The 24,532-nt window shown below is 38.8% G+C and overlaps 1 protein-coding gene across 1 annotated transcript; it reads right to left on the minus strand.

Annotated features, from left to right (window-relative positions):
* Positions 1-4,847: 4,847 nt before the first annotated feature.
* LOC117288742 (group XV phospholipase A2-like) lies at positions 4,848-23,991 on the minus strand. Its single transcript, XM_033769569.1, has 8 exons — positions 23,819-23,991; positions 19,646-19,799; positions 11,394-11,512; positions 10,476-10,574; positions 7,282-7,509; positions 6,210-6,455; positions 5,239-5,392; positions 4,848-5,011 (listed from the first exon to the last, which is right to left on the minus strand). The coding sequence occupies exons 1-8, from the start codon at positions 23,958-23,960 to the stop codon at positions 4,891-4,893; spliced, it is 1,263 nt and encodes a 420-aa protein (XP_033625460.1). The 5' UTR covers positions 23,961-23,991; the 3' UTR covers positions 4,848-4,890.
* Between the last annotated feature and the right edge of the window lie 541 nt (positions 23,992-24,532).

Here is a 24,532-nt window from a genome sequence, read left to right on the forward strand (position 1 = left end):
TTGAGTTTGCAGGGTGGGTAGTTACACAGTGTTATCATAGTTTGGGCGGGTTGCTGAATACAAAAAAACATGACAATAAGGCAACAAACACACTTGTTATTTTAATATTGTATTTTTAATGTTTTATTCATTTAGGAATTGCCAATTACTAATTTGAAACAATCCGTGTTTGACATCTACATCAATGCAGTAAGAAAGAAGCCACCATAGCCATGGATGGACATTCCATAGGGTCTTGACCTTGCTTGGTAATAACCATCAGCCAATCACATCATTAGTTACTAACACTCTATTCATCTAACTACTTTTAATACTGCTAAAATGTAAGCAGTAAATAACTACCAATTCAAGTTTTTAAGACCAAATCAATTGTTCCTCAGATCTAATGGTAAGACTATGGATGTACATGGCGTCTAAAAAAAACCTATACTTTTGAAATGGCTGCTGAATAAAAAATGTTTGATTCTGGGGGAAAAGGTTTGTATGTATGGATAGCTTATGGACTCAACTTTCATATGCAACCAAAAAGTCTGAAAATAACTCATGCTTGGGTGAGCACTGCTCACTTTTGTAAAGGGTATGAAAATTAGGTTGCGCAGGAATTAGCCTTCCAATTTGTGAGAGAAGTACTTTGAAGCTTACAAAATTCACACCAAGATGTCAGCTACTTATTCTTCAGTGAGCAGTGCTCACCCAAGCATGAATTGTTTTCAGACTTATTTTGTGTTGTATAAAAACTGAATCTATAAGCTATCCATACATACTAACCTTTCCCCCAAAAATAATATATTTTTTATTCGACAGCCTATTCGACAGTGTATTTTTTTAGACACGTGGTATACATGAGATGTAGCTATAATACTCTAAAGCGTTACATTGTTTACAGAAGGCTCTTTGTAGCCTGTGCCCACAGACAGGCTTTCAAAGATGCAAGTGCATTTAATGATCACATCCCTATATACCAGAATCGCATAAAGTCATGTTAAATAACTTGGTACACAATGAGCAAAAACATGATGGGTTCTTGATGAAGCAATTTACACATACAACTTACATAAACCAAAACCAAAACCAACAACACAGACTAGTATAGAAAAAAAAACTAATCATCACAGCAAGGGTACAAGAAGCTTGGGTTTCGGCTCTTTAACAGACAAAGACGGAAAATGAATCTGCTGATGACATTGCGCTATTGTCTGACACTTGTCTGGGGCTGGTTGTGAGCTTTGAAAAATCTCATGCATAGCTTGCCTCTGGACTTGCCATCTCTGCACCTTAACAGTTGAAGACTTCGTCTTAAATGTTAAAGTTGATTAATTAAAACAGTTTTGTATTTACAAGCAAAATGTTCTACGATGAAGGTCAATCTGAAAGCCCATCAGCTAAACAGAGCTACGGTCAAAGTTTTCTTGGCTCAGGAAAACATCTGCCAAGCAGAAACCATTTACATGCCAAAGGTTATATTTCTTGGACTGGTTCTAGTTATTATTTGTTTCACAGTTTGTGAAATTAAAGACGCTGGACACTATTGGTAATTGTCAAAGACCAGTCTTCTCACATGGTGTATCTCAGCATGTGCATAAAATAACAAACCTGTGAAAATTTGACTCAATTGGTCGTTGAAGTTCCGAGATAATAATGAAAGAAAAACACCTTTGTCACACGAAGTTGTGTGCTTTCAGATGCTTGATTTTGAGACCTCATATTCTAAATCTGAGGTCTCAAATTCAAATTTCTGGAAAAATACATCTTTCTTGAAAACTACGTTACTTCAGAGGGAGCCGTTTTTAACAATGTTTAATAAAAATTGTGTAAATGTTTTATAAAACATTGTGAGAAATGGCTCAAAATACTATCAACCTCTCCCATAACGCGTTCCCCAGTAAGGTTTCATGCTAAATTACCAATAGTGTCCACTGCCTTTAAGGAACATTTCCTAACTTTGTTTTTTCAAATGGGATCTTGATTGCAAAAGCATGTTTTATTGATGTTACACTATTTTGAAACTGGACTCTTGTTGTTCAACAATGAAACTTTCTCTTCTTAACAACCAAGTTTGATATTGGGCAAAATAAATGGAAATGAATGGGATGAAAAGCTTACGCTTAGATGAATCTGTTCAAACATGTACAACCACATGAACAGTTTGTATGGGCATTGTGTGATGCCTACTTGAACAGTTTGTATGATGTTGTGTGATGCCTACGTACATGAACAGTTTGTATGGGCATTGTGTGATGCCTACTTGAACAGTTTGTTTGATGATGTGTGATGCCTACGTACATGAACAGTTTGTATGGGCATTGTGTGATGCCTACTTGAACAGTTTGTATGATGTTGTGTGATGTCTACGTACATGAACAGTTTGTATGGGCATTGTGTGATGCCTACTTGAACAGTTTGTTTGATGATGTGTGATGCCTACGTACATGAAATGTTTGTATGATGTTGTGTGATGCCTGCTTCTGCATTGACTGGTTTATACCCAGTGCACAAAACCTGTTCAATCAGCAGATAAGATTGAAAGATCTTGCAGCAGCCGATTTCATGAACGGATAAGATTAAGTTAGATCTCAAGTTAGGAAGAGCATAGAGAAAGGACAACACCTTTCTCTATGGGAAGAGTAACTCGCCATAACTTAGGACGAGTTAATGCATCCTAAAGGTCTATGGATACTAAAGATTAACCTAGTTTGGTGAAATCGACTGCTGGTACCAAAGAGTGTCACATGAATGGCATATATAAAGTGGACTGCCAATTAACATAACACCTGGTAAGCTCTAATGGTAGAGCACTTTACATGTACATGGCATTCGCGACATAGCAGGTCAATTCCAGCATTGGCAAATTTGTCTTTGCTCACTACCCGTTTTAGTATGCACATAAATATTATTATCTTCACGTGCTAATCCACCAATCTCGAACTGGAGGGTGGGTGTAACTTATAACCTACTTCCAGTTTTATATTGCACACTACGTATTGTGAGTGTCAATGCGTCACGCTCCATATATGGACAGTGCAAAAATTACTCTCTAAAGTTTGAGCCCGTCGTACATGCTGTTCGACGCGAAATAACGTTGCATGTTGCACGTGAGACTGGAAAATAAATTTGTTAAAAATAGCTACTGCGCGCTCGTGGAATACAAAAAAAAATAGCACGTCTGCATCCAACAGCCAACTCGTATTCGTGTGGTAACTTATAATTCATGTTGTAAACAATACAAGGTCATCCTTCATAGATCTTGTTCTTTCAAACTCTTAAGGCAGTGGACACTAATGGTAATTACTCAAAATAATTATTGGCATAAAACCTTTCTTGGTGACGAGTAATGGGGAGAGGTTGATGGTATAAAACATTGTGAGAAACGGCTCCCTCTGAAATGCCATAGTTTTCGAGAAAGAAGTAATTTTCCACGAATTTGATTTCGAGACTTCAGATTTAGAACTTGAGGTCTCGAAATCAACCATCTAAAGGCACACAACTTTGTGTGGCATGGGTGTTTTTTTCTTTCATTATTATCCCGCAACTTCGATGACCGATTGAGCTCAAATTTTCACAGGTTTGTTATTTTATGCATATGTTGAGAAACACCAATTGCCAATAGTGTCCACTGCTTTTACGGACTGTTATACATGTTGACCTTAACCACTTCACATCAGGTGATCTACAAAATTGATCTGGGCCCAATTTCATAGCGCTGCTTAACGGTAAGCAAATTTGCGTGCTTACAGTAGCAGAAAAATTTGGTTAAGCCTTAGCGTATTTCACAGGTTAGCAGAAAAATTGGACGACCATATTGCGTGTTTACTGTGGATTTGCATTGTGACGTCATTTATTTTCATGCGGTAAGCACCGGAAGGTTAGCATGCCTTTTCGTGTGCTTACAGTTAGCAGCCCTATGAAATAGAAATTGCACAGTAAGCACAAAATCGGCCGCTTAGCAGCGCTATAAAATTGGGCCCTGGACTGTGCAACGGCGGACGGATTTTTACAGCCGAAACTTCAGAGTGCCCTGAAGTTATTGATTGGAGCCAGATGGCTGAATATCCATCCAGACATTCCATCTACATGTAGGCATTTCAGTGTGTAGCTTGTACAGGCATACAACCTACCATGGATTGTTTCACCCATACAAAGAGGGACAGAAGGTACTGGCAATCATGCTCGCTAAATCCCTTTTTCAGGGTTGTTGTGTAATCCACATTCCAGACATTTGTCCTATAGGTGTAAGACATGCTGCCACCATTGTTTATCATTGTATTCAGCTTAATGTGAGGCAACTCTCCTGAGTGTTTTAAGAGTCGAGCATCATGGCAGATTATCAGCCCTGGCTTTGGGCCCAGGTTCTGCTAATCACAGCGATTACCGACACATATTTTCTCACAAGACAAAATAAAATCTCGAAACTAACTATGAGAACCTTTGTGGCTTTTCCTTTGTCAAGTTAGAATTTCACTTTAGCGTTGATATTTTTAAAGGGAAAACGATTACTCCAGATTGGAATACCGACATGAAGTGGTAAAGAAATTTAGAACATAAGAAGAAACTATAAATTAATAGTAAAGTTGTGAGTACAACCATGTGTAAATCTCTTTTGAGTGAGTGTTGGCTCTGAAAAGAGCCGGTAAAGAGCTGTGTGGAAAAGAGCCTGAGACCACCGGCTCTTTTCAGAGCAACACTCACTCAATAAAGCAAGACAGTTCTCCAAGAACAAAATCTACCTAGCAAGTAGACACACCAATGGTGTTACCGCAAACCAAATATTTATAGATTTACACATGATTGTACCCGCAAGTTTACTATTAATTTATAGTTTCTTCTCGTTTCTCCACACCATGCAAAGCTTCAAACAATACTTAGTACAGATAGTGGAGTGACATCCCAAGGTCACAGGTGAAGAATTGTTTTAATGAGGTACTTATGAAGTGTTGCATTTTGTAGTATAGCTACGTGTTCCCCTCCAGGGATCTGGAATTCAGAGACTGGATGCTGCTGCTCCTTCTGCCACCTGTCAAAAGCAACAAATCAACATTGTCACTCACTATTTTATACAGAACTGCACTTCAATTCAAAACACAAATTATTGAACAACTATCTTAACAGGAAACAAATCGTTGATTTTGAGTCGGCTTTAGAATTGACAATAAACAAGGATTGGCTTCCTTTTAAAACTTAATTTATCTACGCTATGACTGTAAATATGACAACCCATTGATAGAGCAGAATGATACTAACTTTAAATAACCCTTGAGACTTCTCATGTTGACCGTGCCGTCTCCCTGGCCATATGTAATGTGTGGTTCATAGTCTGGGAAAGGACGACTAGAATCATACACATAATGCTCCTCAGTAGGAACATCACAGCCATGGATACCATACACAGGAACACCTACATCAAGATCAAGAATGACACAAGAAACATGGTAGGAGTTGGTTAAAAGGTCCCGTAAAGCAACACACTATCATAGCATAGAACAAAGGATAATGCTTCTTATCAAACACGTCAGAATCAAGGATTTACAAAGTTTGTATGCATAAAAGGGATAAATTAGTATTCATAAATACCAGCGACAGTTTATCTATTCTGATTGGTCGAGAGGGTATCACGTGGGGGTGTTTAAACGGATGATATTAATACAGTAAAAAGTGTTTAATCATAGGCGTGACGCAGGAGCATGGTGTTAGTTTATGCCTAATGCATTACATACGCAGGTACTCAATGTAAAATTAAAATACAACTATTAGGACGTGTGTGCTTGCACAATCATTGAGCATCAACACAACTTTGAACCTTCATGAAAGGGAGCAAAGACAGAATTAAAAAATGTCCTTGATTTGTTTTACAGAGTTTCAAATTTTAATACGCTTTTTATGAATGGGAATATAAAAAATTGTGACTCTGTCTAAAACGTCTGTTTAAACCTTGCAGGGTCGTAGCTGTTTGACTCGGCGAGGGCCTTTATCGCACGACCACAACCCTGCCGGTTTTAAACCGAGTCACTACTCTCTTATTTTCTTAGTAAAAACTATCATCAGCTTGTATATTACGCACAATTCAATCAAGGAGGATGAAATCTCAAGCAGATAACTCAGTTCACTGTCATTTTGAGGGAAGAAAATATACAAAAGTAACCAAAAGTACTAAACTTCTTACACTACCTAATGCCCAATATGGTGTTATGAGGTTTGGGGTCAAGGAACCATACCTGGTGCTTTGAGATCATAAACCTGATCCATTGCAGCCTGTCTCATCTCCCATCCTATTTCATAGTTGATATCCTTAAGAAGTGTCTGGTAATCAGCAACGGTATAATTCTTCTTTGGTGTCTCAACAATGACCTCTTTAGGGTTCCAGAACTTATCTGATGGCATGAGATAGTATATGCTAGGCCATGTACGCTGGGCTTTCCTGACAGTGGATGCATACACTACAACATCACCCACATTGTCACCTGAAAAAATATATCAACAATCAATAGATATCTTGCCTTTACATGTATTAACAATCATTCATGAATACCCCACACAGTTTCGCTATTCCTATTGGTGGAGAGCACGTCACTCGGGGGTGTTTAAACGGTTGATAATGACCAGCTGGAGCTGTTTATAACAGGTTGTTTTCGGATAGCATTGTGCGGGTTAGCCCACAACCTCGTTCCCAGGGGTGATTGATTTCGCTGCGCCATTTTAGCCCATTGATACGAGGATGCATTACTAACGCACAAATAAATATCCGAAAATTGTCTCATAAAAATGCTCCACACGTAGGGCCTTGAGCTAGCTCAAGGACTTCGGAAGCAGACAAGTTTTTAAAGAGTTTCCTACTTTATTACGCCTTTTTACCAAAATGAATGGGAATAAATAAGTTTTAGTGACTCATTCTTAATTGGCCGTTTATTCCCTTAATCAATATCTTGCCTGTAAATGTATTAACAATCCATTGATGTCTTGCCTGATGTGCGAGTATCAACAATCTTGCCTATTTAAATGGTAAGTTTATGTGTAAGACATAAAGCTATTTGCCATTTGTGAGCAAATACACAAGAACCCATAAACTTCACCAAGTACTGAGACTCATCCCAAGATGATTTGTTGCCAATGAATTACTGACTTATGTAACTGGCAAGTAAGTAAATGTAATATGTCAAAATACAAATCACTATTGAGACAATGAAATCTTTTAGAAGCAATCAATCTCAAGAAGAGTCTAGTGACATCAGACCTTAAACATTCAACAAAATTGAAAACTTGACTTATCATCAAATGATTCAGACTGACCTGATACAACAACTCGAATGCTTTTGGTTGCTCCACCCCATGGTGCAGAGATGGGTGCATATGCTTGAATGAATTTATCCTTCCATTCCTGAGGTTGGCTATTTAGGTAGTACAGTCCATACAGACCTCCCATACTATGTGTTAATAGAACTACCTTACGATTCTGGTTTATCCTGTAGGTTTCTTCTATTAACTTGGTTACATTCTGGAAGTAAACATTGGCTTCATCTGTAAAGACAAGAACAAGTCACTAGATAGTAAATAAACTTACTTGGTGTATCAGACATTACATAAATGAGTGGCTTCAATCTTTTTTTAGGGAACAAAACATAGCCAGGGTCCCTAATCATCTTTTAGGGATGTCCTATTCAGCCCTTTTTACACGGCAAAAATATATAGCCAGGGTCCCTTGCTACACAATTTATGAGCGTGGGTGGTTTATTTGTTATCACTGTAAGCGACTGATTTCGAGGGCTTTCACAGGCAAAGTTAAAAAACTAACAACCCTTGTGGGCCATGAGAGTGCACATATCACTGGTAACCCAATGAGCAATTGATATACCAGCAAAATAGAGTCTCTCAACTTAAACAAACCTGGCCGAAGTGGCCTCCACTCCAGCCGACTCTAACAATCCCTCCCACTTACAAAAGGGCAGGGGACCGGCCTTTCTCACGAAGTTGCTGGTCCCCGATGCTGGAACTCTCTACCAAATCACATTCTCAACATCAACTCACTCCAGACTTTCAAATATTTTAATTAAAAGCCATCTGTTCTCTTCTCGCCTATAAACTGACTTTATGGTAGCTTTCTTTGTACCAGCACATTATATCTCTGTAAAATGCGCTAGTCTTGTTTATTTTAAAAACTGTTTAGAGGTGGGTTGTACTGGCTCCTTTAAAGGTCTTTTGTCCGTAATGGATATGAGTTCTGTGGATGTAATGTGTTCCCGTCTTAATAAGGGAATAAAAGGGTAGCAACAAGTTCTTTAACGGCCGTTTAAAACAGGCAAGGTCGTTGCTGTGCGATAGAGGCCTGAGCCGCCGTTTAAAACAGGCAGGGTCGTTGCCGTGTGTTAAAGGCCCGAGCCGAGGGCCTTTATCACATGGCAACGACCCTGCCTGTTTTACACGGCCGTTAAAGAACAAGTCACTACTCTTTTATTCCCATTCATAAATGCCTTCTTAGTTAAAAGACGTTTTAAAAGGCAAAGTAAGATCTGTTTCCGACGTTAGCGCTGTATGTACGACGTCTGAATGTTGCGTTGTTATGATTGAGGCGCCCAGTTTCCGGATCATATCTGTTCATGGGCGTTGTAGTCTTGGTGCAAGACGTTCTCGTTTTCCTGTCACACACAGCGCCCGCATTGCCAGCAACAAAAATTGTCTTGCACCAAGACTAACCAGTTATAAACAAAGTCCAGCTGGTCATTATCAACTGCTCATAAATACCCCAGACAGCTACTTATACTCGTTATAAGAAGGTTTCTAGACGCTCACACATGTAGCAGTGTTACAAGGTCTCTTGTTCTTTCACGATTGGACTATGGCAACGCACTTTTACTTGGAGCAAACACAACTCAAATTAATAGACTTCAACATCTTCAGAATTGGGCTGCCAAACTAATATTTTGTGCTTCTAAACATGATCATGCAACTCCTTTTCTCAGAAAGCTACATTGGCTCCCGGTGATAGAGCGCATTCAATTCAAAATATTGGTGCATGTGCATAAATGCTTAAATGGACTTGCACCAGCATATCTTTCATCTTGTTTTTCTTTTCACATTCAAACCAGGGCTGGGCGTCGCTCAATAAACTAAGCAGCAAATCTCTTCAATCCGCTGCATATAAATCATTTTCCTGAGCCGCTCCAGGACTGTGGAAACATCTTCCAATCACAAAACGCACCTCAATTTCACTGCCTATTTTCAAGAAAGCACTTAAAAAACATCTTTTTCCTTAGTGTCTGTTTTTTGCTTTATTGTTCATTTGTTGTATTATCTGCATTGCTATTGTTGGTCTAAAGCGCTGTGGTCTAAATGAAATGGCGCTATATAAAAACCCATTGTATTGTATTGTATCATATTGTATACTCCTATTGGTTGAGAGCGCGTCACGTGGCGTTGTTTAAACGGCTGATAAAGACACAGCTAGAGCTGTTTAATATCAGCTGGCTTCGCGTGTTGGGCGCGCAAGCTGTGTACTCCAACTTAACTTACGCGGAACGCAATTCATAGCTATTAGTAACATCGCGTAATGTGTGTGTAGCTATTACTAACATCGAGTAATTTGTGTGCACACGCGCATATTCACACCACCACCCGACGCACACACAAAACATATTTTGGGCAAAATATTTTGAAAATTTGAAAAGCTTCATGTGTTGGGCGCGCAAGCTAATGTACGCAAATTTAAATTACGCGGAACGCAATTCATAGCTATTATGAAAAGCGCGTAAAATGTTATTACACGCGTGTATACACACCTACCGACGCGCCATTTTTACCAGAGATTTTGAAATTTGCAAAATTCGAAAAAATTCGCAAATGAAACAGTGTCACACTGTCTATACATGTTAAATTATGTCGCTTTTAACATAAGGGAATTTATGAACGGGAATAATAGAGTAGGGACTCGTTCTTAAACGGACGTTTAAAACCTTGCAGGGTCGTGGCTGTGCGATAAAGGCCCTCGCCTTCAGCTCGGGCCTTATCACACAGCCACAACCCTGCCGATTTTAAACGTCCGTTTAAGAACTCGTCGCCTACTCTTTTATTCCCTTATTTAAACATCCCCACGTGACGTGCTCTCCACCAATAGGAATAGCGAAACTGTCTGAGGTATTTATGAATAACTGTTTTGGGTATGAATGAATAAGCTTCCAGAAGTTATACAAATATAATTGAGACTTCCCTCACGCAGTCAAACAATTCTGGGGCATTATGGAATGATTTACCACCAACCACACAGTCTTGCACAGTAGTAGGCTATATAAATAGAGATGGTTATTTGCATTTTGTAATCAGGTAGAAACAAGTTAGACTTTGGGTGGATGGTTTTGAGGTTGTGTAGTTAGTCACAGAATTGAAAGCAGAGCTTCATGGGTTCGTCTATGGTTGTATGAAATACTATATCTAATCGTTCCAAATTACTTGTTTGATATTTAGATTTCTCAATTATCTGTGGCACATCTTACTTGGAGCTTTGCGGAAGTCGTACGGAGCTCCCCTGACAGACACACCACGTTGGTAACCTACAGCAACTAGTGCAGCAACAATCCCATCAAAATATTTACCTGTAAAATACAACAATTAAAATACTTCTGTAAACTTGCATGTCAATAGTTTTGTTTAATATAAAATGTAGAGTGCATCCTTTTTTAAATTAGTCTGAATTCTGTTTTGGACTTGAAAAAAAGATAAAAAATTTACAAATAATATACAATTGCATTGCCAGCTTTCAGTTGTAAACAAGATGTCTTAACATAAGAGGGCAGAACTATTGTGTAGGAATATTTGTATAGTATGCATAATTATGTTTTTTAGATTCTCAAGGTCAGGTTTCTTTTCAACTCTAACACAATTTTTGTCTGAAAATGAATAGTTTTAGAGAAAGTTGACCTACAAAATTGAAAATAACGACCTAATTTAATCATGCATTTCTGTGTTGAAACTCTTATCCCACTTTGGATTGTCATCAATAACCCAATAAACAAGAATCAACAATAAAACAAACTTTTGCAATTAGTTTGACACAACATGACAACAAAATCTAAATTTGGTTCTCTACAAGGCTTTTATAAGTTTGAACATACATCTTACATGTACTTCACTATATTAGGCAGATGTGCAGTTATATGCCATATATTAACTTCACAGTGACACTCAGTACAGATCCTTTATTTCTACTTACACCTCAGAAGTGTCAAGAATGCACAATAGGGAAGTTTTGGTACGCCCGGTGGCAGCAGACTTACCAGGTAAAATCCATTGTTCTTGGTAATGTGCGCATGCTCAGAATTACGTGAACAATGGACATACCTGGTAAGTCTGCTGCCACCTAGCGTTCCAAAGTCTCCTATCGATGAAAGTGGAATGATGCTACTTGTACTTACTGATTGAGATATGACTGGGGTCCAGATACTCCACTGAGTTTGTGTTTCCAAAATTGACAGTTGTTACATTCACTCCAGGTGAATCACTTGTATGTTTTGTTACATTGTTGAAAACAAGTCTGTCAAGAGTCAGGATTAATAAAGATGCTAGTTACTGGTTATAGTCATTCTAGCTCAATACTGTTGATTATGCATGTATCCCTAATTTTAGTTTTTCTTTTTAAAGGCAGTGGACACTATTGGTTAATTACTCAAAATAATTTTTAGCATAAACACTTACTTGGTTACAAGCAGGAGAGCTGTATTGAGAGCTGTATTGTGAGATACGGCTCCCTCTGAAGTAACGTAGTGATGAGAGAGAAAGAAGTAATTTTCCACGAATTTGATTTTGAGACCTCAGATTTAGAATTTGAGGTCTCGAAATGAAGCATCTATTACCTCACAACTTCAACGACCAATTGAGCTCAAATTTTCACAGGTTTGTTATTTTATGTATATGTTGAGATCAACCAAGTTAGAAGACTGGTTTTTTACAATTGCTACAAGTGTCCAGTGTCCAGTGTCCAGTGTCCAGTATCCAGCAACAGCAACAGCGACAGCGACAGCGCCAGCGACAGCGACAGCAACAGCAACAGCAACAGCAACAGCAACAGCAACAGCAACAGCAACAGCAACAGTTTGAGATTAGTGAGCAGCGGCTTGCAGACCAGATATATACTATCAAACGGAACCAGTGGTTAACAAACGTGGAAATTGAGGAGATGAGGAGGATAGTACAAGCTGAAAGTGATGGAACAGATATTGTTAACCACCAAATACCGGAGGAGGCGGCTGCTGCTAGCTCACAGAGTGAAGATGAGGTGAACCAGCCAGGGTTGCGAAATGGTCAGGATGATGATGGCATCGAAGATGAGGAGGGCGTAGAGATCACGGAGGAGGAGGTGCAGATTAAGGCTAGGCTTCAAGAGGTGATGGAAGCGGCGAAGGGGTCAAACGGGTGGAGTATTCCAGCTTTGCGCCGCGTCCCAAGGAAAAGGCTGACAGAAATGTCAGCCGTGGTAAGTTAAGTCCTTGGGTCGGTAAGTACGGATAATCTATCGGAAACTAACCGTCTTATTTTTGCAGGGGCAGTTGTAGTAGGGGAAAAGTTAGGGGTAAAGGTGTCTCAACAAGGGAACAGTACACCATGGTGGAAACGTCGGCTGGAGGGTCAAATTAAAGATTTGCGAAGAGATCTCAGTAGAATAGAACAAATGAATAAGGGTTTATTGAATAGTTCAGACTTAAGGAATACAATTATGACAAAGTACAACGTCAAACGTAAGGGTGTGAGTGTTGTAATAGAGGAGATTAAGCAAAGGGTTAAGGCTAAGGCTGCAGAAGTGAAGAGGTATGACGACAGGGTTAGGCAATTTCACCAGAATAGATTATTTAACACCAATCAGCGTCAGTTGTTTACGGAATTGGATGGGAAGGCTGACAGCACGCAAGCAGGCCCGAGACCAACAGAGGCAAAAACTTTCTGGGGTGGTATTTGGGACAAACCAGTAAAACACAACCGACAAGCGGAATGGCTAACAGATGTGAAAGATGAATTGAGAGGGGTACAACAGCAAGACGGGTTCCAGATTGACGTGGACAAGGTTAGGAGACAGATAAAGAAGGTGCCAAATTGGAAAGCCCCGGGTCTTGACCATGTGCATGGGTACTGGTTGAAGAACTTCCGTAGTTTGCATGAGCGAATGGCCCTACAATTGCAAGACTGTCTAGTACAGGGTAAGGTCCCATCTTGGATGACTGAGGCAAAAACAGTGCTGATCATGAAGGATGTCCAGAAAGGTAACAGTGCCAGTAATTATAGACCAATCAGGTGCTTACCTGTGATGTATAAACTCTTGACCAGTATGATTGCAGAAGACCTATATCGCCATATGGATGACCAGCAATTGTTTCCGGAGGAGCAGAAAGGCTGTAAGAAGCGGTCCAGGGGTACGAAGGATCAACTTATCATCGATAAGGCTGTACTGAAGGACTGCAGGAGCAGAAAGACTAATTTGACAATGGCGTGGATCGACTACAAGAAGGCGTATGACATGGTATCGCACACATGGATAATGGAATGTCTGGATATGGTTGGAGTGGCTGATGCAGTAAAACGTCTTTTAGGTGAGAGCATGAAGACGTGGCGAACAAATCTGACAGCCAACGATGATAATCTGGGCAAGGTATGCATAAGAAGAGGTATTTCCAAGGTGACTCTCTGTCTCCGCTGCTGTTTGTTCTTGCACTGATGCCCCTGTCGATGATTCTAAGGAAGGTGAGTGCAGGTTATGTAATGAAGAAGGACGGATGTAAGATCAACCATCTGTTTTTTATGGACGATTTGAAGTTGTTTGCGAAGAATGAGGCCGAGATCGACTCTTTGGTGCAGACCGTCAGGATTTTCAGTGATGACATCGGGATGCAGTTCGGTCTGGAGAAATGTGCTTCAATTAACATGAAGAGGGGGAAGAGGGTACATTCCGATGGCAATGCTCTGCCAGATGGTGCGCAGTTGAGGGCTTTGGGTGAGGAGGAGAGTTATCGGTATCTTGGTGTACTTGAATCGGACCATGTCCTTCACAAGGAATCAAAGGTAAGGCTGAGGGCAGAATACATCAGGCGTGTAAAGAAATGTTTGAAGTCTTAACTAAATGGGGGGAACATGATTAAGGCGATTAACACATGGGCCGTGTCTTTGATGAGGTACAGTGCGGGTATTGTCGAGTGGACTAAGGAAGATCTAGATGTCACTGACAGGAGGACAAGAAAACTAATGACCATGCATGGCATGCTACACCCGCGGTCAATTGTTAGCAGACTCTATCTTCCGAGGTCAGAGGGCGGAAGGGGGTTGCTTAGCGTGGCGGACAGTGTTAACATCGAGCGCAGAAGCTTGCATTGTCATGTCAGGAGGACCGAGGAGAGCTTGTTGAAAGTTGCACAAAGGTACACGAGGGCAGACGAAGTTGGGCCGAAGGAGTACAAGAGGGAAAGGAAGGAGGAAAGACATCAAGATTGGAGAAACAAACCACTTCATGGCCGGTTCTTGAGGTGTACTGAGGAAGTGGCCAGCAGCAAGTCATGGAATTGGTTAAAGAGTGGAGCACTAAAGAAGGAAACAGAGGGCTTGATTACTGCGGCGCAAGACCAGTCTCTAAGGACAAATGTAATGAAGGCAAGGATAGAAAAAGCAAACATATCTCCTATGTGTAGAATGTGCAATAAAGCAGAGGAGACTGTGTTTCATATTGTTAGCGAATGCAGTAAGATGGCCCAGACGGAGTACAAAGGAAGACATGACAAGCTGGCCAAGGTGATTCACTGGGATCTGTGTAGGAAGTATGGTGTCAAAGTGCTTGCGAAATGGTACGACCATGTTCCGGAGAAAGTTGTAGAGACCGACCAGGTCAAGATCCTATGGGACTTTAACATTCAGACCGATCATGTTATACAACATAGGCGTCCGGATGTTGTACTATTAGATAAGACGAAGAAGATGTGTCATCTCATTGACATAGCTGTGCCAGGTGATATAAGGGTAGCTTCGAAGGAGATGGAAAAGATCGAGAAGTACCAGGACCTGGCCAGGAAACTTCGTAAGATTTGGCAGGTAAAGGTAAAAGTAGTCCCCGTGGTGGTTGGAGAACTTGGCACCATTCCCAAAGCACTGGGGAAACATCTAGATGAAATAGGGACAAATGTGAGGGTAGATCTGTTACAGAAGGCAGCGCTTTTGGGAACAGCGAGGATCCTGAGAAAGACCCTTGAGATCGAAGGCTAAGGGACGTAGCCCGACTCGAGGAGTTACCGGCACAAAGGAAAATGTGATCTTTCTTTTGCATGCTGTGATAAAATGTAACAATAACAATAACAATAACAAAACAATAACAAAACAATAACAAAACAATAACAAAACAATAACAAAACAATAACAAAACAATAACAAAACAATTACAAAACAAAACAAAACAAAACAAAACAAAACAAAAAACAAAACAAAACAAAACAAAACAAAACAAAACAAAACAAAACAAAACAAAAAACAAAACAAAACAAAACAAAACAAAACAAAAAACAAAACAAAAAACAAAACAAAACAAAACAAAACAAAACAAAACAAAACAAAACAAAACAAAACAAAACAAAAACAAAAACAAAAACAAAAACAAAACAAAAACAAAACAAAAAACAAAACAAAAAAAAAAAAACAAAAAAACAAAACAAAAACAAAAAACAAAACAAAAACAAAAACAAAAAACAAACAACAAAACAAAAACAAAACAAAACAAAAACAAACAAAACAAAACAGAAACAAAAACAAAAAACAAAAAAACAAAAACAAAAACAAAAACAAAAACAAAAACAAAAACAAAAACAAAAACAAAACAAAACAAAAACAAAAACAACCAAAACCAAAACCAAAACCAAGAGCAAGAGCAAGAGCAAGAGCAAGAGCAAGAGCAAGAGCAAGAGCAAGAGCAAGAGCAAAAGCAATAGCAATAGCAATAGCAATAGCAATAGCAATAGCAATAGCAATAGCAATAGCAATAGCAATAGCAATAGCAATAGCAATAGCAATAGCAATAGCAATAGCAAAAGCAATAGCAATAGCAATAGCAATAGCAATAGCAATAGCAATAGCAATAGCAATAGCAATAGCAATAGCAATAGCAATAGCAATAGCAATAGCAATAGCAATAGCAATAGCAATAGCAATAGCAATAGCAATAGCAATAGCAATAGCAATAGCAATAGCAATAGCAATAGCAATAGCAATAGCAATAGCAATAGCAATAGCAATAGCAATAGCAATAGCAATAGCAATAGCAATAGCAATAGCAATAGCAATAGCAATAGCAATAGCAATAGCAATAGCAATAGCAATAGCAATAGCAATAGCAATAGCAATAGCAATAGCAATAGCAATAGCAATAGCAATAGCAATAGCAATAGCAATAGCAATAGCAATAGCAATAACAATAACAATAACAAGAAAACCTGGGAAGACAAGGTAATGCACGGGAAGTATCCAAAAAGGACGAAAGAAGCAGATGTTGCCCAACTGAAGACACACCAATGGCTCAAAAACACCGGGCTGAAAGCAGAGACGGAGGGCCTTATCATTGCCGCCCAAGACCAGAGTCTCGCCACCAGATCATTTCACCATCGCATCATCAAAGATGGAATGAACCCACAATGTAGGATCTGCAGAAAATATGAAGAAACCGTAGACCATATTATCTCTGGATGTCCAGAGCTGGCGAAGACGGAGTATATTCATCGACACAATAAGGCAGCGGCGTACCTTCACTGGAAGATATGCAGGCATTACAACATAGAGACGACAGGGGAGTGGTACAAACACCAGCCGACAACGGTCACAGAGACTGATGTAGTCACCATCCTCTGGGACATGCCAATCCATACTGACAAAGAGATTAAAGCCAATAGACCCGACATCATCATCAAGGACAAGAAGGACCAAAGGTGTATACTAATTGATGTGTCCATACCTTCCGAACGAAACACCTCAATTAAAGTTACCGAGAAGCTGTCTAAATACAAAGATCTTGAGATTGAGATTAGCAGAATGTGGAGTATGAAGACCGAGACAATTCCAGTGGTCATCAGAGCTCTGGGACTAGTAAAGAAAGGACTGGAGAAATTCATCGAGCGTATCCCTGGCAGCATAAGCATCAACTAAGTCCAGAAGATTGCACTCCTCGGCACAGCTCACATACTACTTAGAATTCTGTCCATTAAATAACATCACCCCTTTAGCGCCTCAGACCCATAGTCTGGATCCGGCTCTGTAGGATGTATCGTAGATAGCATAAAATAAACTTCTTCATAATAATAATAATAATAAAACAGTCTAATCCAGCGCACATATCTACCAAACAAGGTACTCAAGGCGCTGAGTATACAAACTTTCAGAAAGATAGGTTATTGCAGTGATGAATTCTGAGATCCAACTATTTAGCACCTTACAAGGTGCTACGGTGCAAACGGCAGCCACAGCCAGGAACAATGGGGCGAACCCCTTCTCTTTTGGATAAGTATACACTGGGTTCTTTTACATGCGTTACACAACACATAATGGGCGATTCCGCGGTAACACGCGTTACGCTTTTGAGGGTCCTTCATCATTCTCCGTTCTCTGGCTGCAAGACTACTTTAATTTAATCGTTCATCTTTTGTATTTTAAAACCTGAATATCTAGGCTAGATCCCCATGTTCACACAAAAGTGAAAGATCTACTGGTTTAGCTGAGAGAGCTCTGCGAAAATCCATAACACACGTTACGCTAAATGGAAAGACCAAACAAATACCGAACTTCATTTAAACTTTGTCATAAAACTAACCAGTCTACTACGAATTTGTTTCTATTGTCATCAAGTACTATGCTAAGGTTTATTATACCGGAATAATAACAATAATCCAAGTGTAACTTTTTTAGTAAATCGCAAAATAGTCGGTAACACGCGTTACGGTAACACGCGTTACAATTTTTCCCAGCTACATGTTTATATGTTATTTCAATTGTTGAGTTACATATTCTCAAAAAATATCAACCAATATCAGTTGCACATCATATTTAAAGAGCAAAAAATTAAGTAGACCTTTTTCTTAACGTTTTGCTCTACATATCACACAATTTAAGGTAACACGCGTTACGGTAATACGCGTTACAATTTGTCTTGCTACATTATTGATGTTATTTCAATTGTCGAGTTACAACTTCTCAAATATATCAACCAATAATAGTTGCACATCATATTTGAAGACCAAAACTACTGTTTTGCTATAGACCTTTTTATTCATTTATTTTTTTAGTTGCTCTACATATCCCAAAATTTGTAGTGCATGTGATTGTTTACTATCACGGGTTCTCCAGTTTCCTAATAATATGATTCCTAAAATAAAATGTGTCATCTTTAGGACTTGCCAACTTCCAATTCCTTCAAGCAGGGGGCATCCCTCAAACACTGGTCATTTTCTTCACTTACTTGCATTACTTTACCACGGAAATAATCCCAATCATTAACCACAAAAAACAACTCCCCACGCTTAGAATCGTTAAGTTGACCCCCCATTCCATCGACATGTCCTTTGCTATGGGATGTTGAAAAGTAATTCCACCTCATTCACGTTGTGCTTACCTACCAGGCCATGGAACGTGGCAGGAATATATTTGTTTTTAAACTGCGTGCTGTGCCCATCTGACCCTTGTATACAGTGTATTGGACTTGGTAACACGCGTTACATTGGTAACACGCGTTACATAGACCTTTTCGCAAATACTGGGGCGCGCGCGTAAAGCTTGGAATTAGGTGCATTGTGGTCTAGCTGGTATCCAAATTTGATCCATATCTATCCCACAATGCACCTCATTCAACAGTCTGCGCTTGCCAATTGGTATTTGCGATAAGGTCTATGGTAACACACGTTACAGTTTTCGGAGGCTCATTGTGAAGCTGTGGTTAAGAATTCATCTAAGTTTTTACTGTTTTTACATGAGCCCTTATTAGTAGGAGGAAAATTAAGAGTTGCAGCATTTGAAACCAGGTTGTTTAGTAATTATATTTAAAAGGGTGTGTTTTGGTAACACGCGTTACGCTCTCTGAGAGTACCTCAAACCAAGTGTTGACACAAGTGTACATCGAGTTGTATTGAAATTTTACATATTTTTTCTGAAAGAATACTGCCCATACTTGCTCTCATTTATAGTTTTTTAAAGAAAATTGATACTGACTATAAATATAGGTCAAATTGATAAAACCATAAAAAACGTTACTTTTTTCCCACCAAAGTGCACTATTGGAAAAGTAATTGTTTTTTTTACAGTTTTACAACATCGAAACAGAATAAAAAAATCCCCTGACACTTGGACGTGTTTGGAATGATATAAAGATACAGTTTCAATTCTGGGAGCTATTTCATTTTTCTAAGAAAATTCCACCTTTTCATGGAATCGCCCATATGGGACCAACAGCTTTATGTCCCATTCGAAGGACCCAAAGCAGTTACGAAATTTCAGATACTTTGAAACTAATGTAAGAACATGTGACATCTGAGAAGAATCAGAATTGATTTTGAACTTCCTTCAAGTAAGACAAAAAGCTGCAAACATTTGTAAAGTAGTTTATTGTCGACAACTAGAATCCAGTATTATTTTTATTCCTTGCAATGTTCTTGTGATCACTCACCTAGCATTATCAACAAAACAGTCAATCGATAATGGCGTCAACTCCTCTACATTAAGCCATAGGTTGAACAAAGCCTCCTTCTGTCGACAATAATAGTGGACAGTGGACGGCTTATCAAGTGAAGCCCATAGTTGGGTCCCTCCATCACCAGGCACTAAAACAAAGACATTATTTACAGAAATACAGAAAGTAAAATGCTGTAATCTTGGAAATATTATGTAGTTTAATTAAGGGTTGGTTTGTTGGTCTTGTATGAAAAAATGAAGCTGATGCACAAAGTCAAATTCAAGCAAATCATGATGATGAAAGCGACATTCTGGAGTAAAAGGCTGACACACAAGTAAAGGAACCATAATTTTGTTTTTCATTCACCTTTAGGTCAAGGGTTTATGAGAAGACCATGCAAAATCTAAACAAATCAACAAGGTGGGTAGTCTTGGTTCCAAGACCATTGGTGTTGCGTGGTCACACACAACCAACGTTCTGATCCATGCACGGCAAACTGTACATGCTTGTAATGAAAGAATGGCGCTGTGACTTGTGTTCTTTTCCCCCGCACCGACATATCTGGATCCCACCTGGTAATCAAAAATACAGAAGGCCCTCTATGTCTGTTCATTTATTACAAGCTTGTACAGATTGCTGTGCGTATTATCGAAACGTTGTTTGTTTGTGACTGCGCAACACTAATGATCTTCGAACCAATCAAGACTGCAAGGTTGGGGGAGGGGGGGGGGTCAGGGGAATACTCTCAAATCTTGGCTATTTTATCCCCACCTGGGACGATAACATTTAATGAAGCAGCTCGAAGAAAGAAAAAAAACCCAAGGCTAAGTACTGGGCAGCAACAATTGTCAGCGAAAACTGGGAATTTGTGGGAGTTATACGGTTTCTGGTGTATAATTAAAGCCCTGTTCTGTAACACTGTAAAACCAATCCCTATCGTTATCCTTGTGAATAGACAGGAGACCAGTATTCTGCTTTGGGCTACTGTTTTTGTGTAAAAAAAAAAAAAAAAAAATCATAAATGAAATGTAACCTCAAACTAATGGAAATTCTCATTTAGCACATACATTTCAATGCCTCTTTTGTCGGTTTAAAGTATATTGGAATCGTTGACGGTGTGTTGACGGGATACAAACATAGCACCTGGGGAAAAGTGTTGTTATCTACAAATCCGCAATATTTCTAATATCAATACTTTCAATGTTAAGTTGAAAACCACTTTGTTTAATCTCGCCTATGTGTAATTGGTCTATTTGTCTTATTTCCCCCTCCTGTGCGCCTTGAGCACCTCATTTTGGTGGATTTTTGCGCCCTATAAATATTCTTTACTATTATTATTATTATTATTATTATTATTTCATTTTATTTGCAAGCAAACATGAAAAATCACATTAAAACATTGCAAATCAAAAGATCTACAAGAACAAGCAATACAGTAGTTTTAAGAAGAATACAAACATTTAACAAAGTACTGGTACACAAAAACGTTTGGAAACAAAACAAAAGACAAGAACCCTGGCAGCGAAAGCCATCGAAATGTGTTAAAAGCCACTGAAAAAAAAACAAAATCCACAATATTTTAGATATTATTTTTGACCTGTCGGTAAAGGATTCTCAGCAACCAATTAACCGGATAAAACTTGTCTATAGATGCGTATTGACAACTGAAAAAAATTGTTTTCTGGCTCCCCGGAATTATGATACCCACGGTAATGAGAGACTTGACTATACTGTTTATGTCCTGTGATATCTCAGGATTCAAATCAAGTAGTCATGTCTTAATAGTCTTGAAAGGTCTTGAAATGAAATGTAATGACATGTGCATTGCCGTTGTTACAAATGTGAATGTCGGACGATCTTTCGAATTGTCCCAACATAAGACCGAAACTTCTATAAGGTTTATCTTGATTCAGAACCGCAATGTATTCTGGGTAGGCAGATGGGGCATTTGGTACCGCAGTGTATGTTGTCTTGCAGAGCGTGCGCAGAACGGCCTATATCTTTGTGTGGTTCAAATTTCTACCTCCATGGTGGGTTCAATAGCGCCCTCTCTTGATATTTTGCTACTTGCGATACTGCAAGTGTCTTGTAAATTAAAAAGGTTGGTGAGATAATTTTACGCCAAAATTATTAAGTTTGTTATAATTATAAAACCTGCAAGTGTAAGTGACAGTGACAGTTTTGGGACGCCTGACTGCCATAAATAAGGGAATCAATGTGTGGTGAAGAGGTTTTCAACTAGTGGTTTAATCCCAACGAGGCATGGTTCTTGATAATTTTACCGAGCAAAGTCGAGGTAAATTATCAAGAACCAGGCCCTTGGCGGGTTTAAACCGCTAGTTGAAAACCGATTCAACACACTTTGATTCCCATTCATAAATACCTTATTGGTCAAAAATCATCAACACTTTTGGTCAAAAAGTAAAATAAATGCAAAAATTATAATTATTCAATGATTTTTTTCAACACAACACCCCTCCAGCTATGAAATGGTAAGGCCCTCCGCCGCCCTCACGTAAAGTGTTGATGTTTTTATTCCCGAAAGGTAATGAATGGAAATCAAAGTGTGTTGAATCAGTTTTCTACCTCGACTGATCGTCTCGGTAAAATTATCAAGAACCAGGGCCCCCCCAGGCCAGGCCTCAGCGAGTTTAAACCACTAGTTTAAAACCTCTTCACCACACATTGTTTCCCTTAATAAAATAATGATGCCATCAACTGATGCCCTTTCATTATGCAAACATATATCGTAGAAAACAGGAAAAACTCAAATCTTTTACCTCTCTGTGCGCGATGTAAACAGTCCCTAGATAAAAATTGTGTGGTTTTATTTGCCAAGCAAAGAGTCTCCTCTCCATTGACCATAACTTAGAAACACGTAAGGCTCCACTGGTTATTTGCACTTGTAATGCAAAAAGTTTGGTATTTTAGGCATTTCTACAAAGTACAAAAATATGTCACAATGTTGAGGTCATAAAAAAATATTTATTTCAATTCACAATTCATGATGATCAAATCATGTGACTGAATATTTTGCTGAGCATTCTGGAAAAAAAATACAGAGGCTTAAAGAAGCCATGTGCCTTAAATCATTTTCTAATATTTTTGGAGATTTTTATTTTCTAACCCTCATATCAATTTTATTATTAATATTAAAATTTAAACATCAGCTTGTTGATTCAATTATCACTGTTTATTTATACACTTTATTATAAATATTAAGACAAAAAATATATAAAAATAAATAAAAATAATATTTGAAAGCCAGTAATTATTCACACTTTATTTTATTTGTTTTAGTTGTTTTATTTTTTGCAAGTTACCATGGTAATGTTTCAAATTTAATAAAAAAATATTTTGAATAAAATGGAGACAACTGCTGGCTATAGAATCATACACAGAACACTTGTAGTCACTGCAGTGTTTCTTCCATGTATGGCTTCACCGGGAAACCATACTTTCTCGTTTGCCATGCAATCTGGAGTGTTAGCCTACTGTTTTGATTGCTTGCCGTGAAAACAGGAAAAACTCAAAACAAATGGGGTCAGTTGAAGTCATCGAAGATTGGTGTGTGGTGTGAACATTTCAATGTCCATCAAGTTGTAATATTATGTTTGCATCTACTTCATATTAACAAATGAAGAAAATTAGGGCATCGGTTGATAATATGGCATCATTATTTTTTTCCCAATTCAAAGAAAAAGGCATAATACCGTGAAAACTGGTAAGAGGAGGATTAAAACTTGATGGATATTGAAATTTTCACACCACACACCGATCTTCGAGACTTCGATGACTTAATCAAAATTCAATTCAACTGCACTGGACGTCCCATTTGTTTGAGTTTTTCCTCAATCAACATGTAGCAGGCCTAATTAAAACACACTTGACTGGGGCCTTCATCATGCAGTCATGTAGGTTGGGATGCAATAGGATCGAGGGAGATACCATGGGACAACAAATCATGACAACGCAAATAATTAAACCCAGCCCAAGCCCACGTCCCCGCCCACAACCTATACCAGTCACACCATCCACACATCATCACCAGATCACGGGATGCCTTTCCCACAAGTTGTTGATTTTGATGTCCATCCCATGAGATGATTATTAATAACATATTATTGAACTTATTATTTAGGCCTTCGACGTACAAAACAAACTTACAAATAATAACGGGATGTCCTTTCGTCACATTTCCATCTCTTTGGGTAAAGCACACACAAGTACAGCAACAGAAAATCAGTAAAACCACACTTTTCAACGATAAGTTTGTAAACCTTGCGTCTGTGTCGTCCATTGTTGACATCGTTCGTAGTCGTATGACGACCCCTCTCGACCCCCCCCCCCCCAGAGCCAGAGCTAGCTGAGAGTCGCAGCGCTGTAATTTTTTTCCCAGCACGGTAAAGGCCAAGGCTCCCATTGGTTGATATGTCTGTATGTAATCTACGGTGGCTGATCTCCGCCAACAAATAAACACTTTTTCAGCCCTATTTTACGGCGTTATAACGCCCTATACGGCGTTATTATACACATAATGAATGTTTATGAGTGCAATGGTGCGAATAATATGTTCATGAGTTGAAAGATGGAATGTTCTATTCAACGAGGCGGAGCCGAGTTGAATGGAACATTCCAGCTTTCAACGAATGAACATATTATTCGCACCATTGCACGAATGAAAAACATTCATTATTTGTTTTATATAACATCCAAGTAGATCTTTGTCATTTTGATTGAAAGACACAATTTTCAAAACAAACAAAGCGTAGGCCTACAATTTTTAATTGTATAATCCGAATGCTAGTATTAGTAATTTTACTAATATTATTCCTTGCAGTAACATTGCTGCGTTACAAAGACGCGCACGCAGTGATGTTT

This window comes from Asterias rubens, chromosome 4, assembly GCF_902459465.1.
Source record: "Asterias rubens chromosome 4, eAstRub1.3, whole genome shotgun sequence".
NCBI classification, from domain to species: Eukaryota; Metazoa; Echinodermata; class Asteroidea; order Forcipulatida; family Asteriidae; genus Asterias; species Asterias rubens.

Excerpts from the sequence above, each read along its gene's own strand:
- LOC117288742 (XM_033769569.1), bottom strand. The coding sequence starts at position 23,960 with ATGTCAACAATGGACGACACAGACGCAAGGTTTACAAACTTATCGTTG. Across the intron at positions 19,800-23,818 it reads AGGACATCCCGTTATTATTT|TGCCTGGTGATGGAGGGACC; the intron begins GTAAGTTTGTTT and ends TCTTTGTTTTAG. Across the intron at positions 5,012-5,238 it reads AGTCTCAAGGGTTATTTAAA|GTGGCAGAAGGAGCAGCAGC; the intron begins GTTAGTATCATT and ends TGCTTTTGACAG.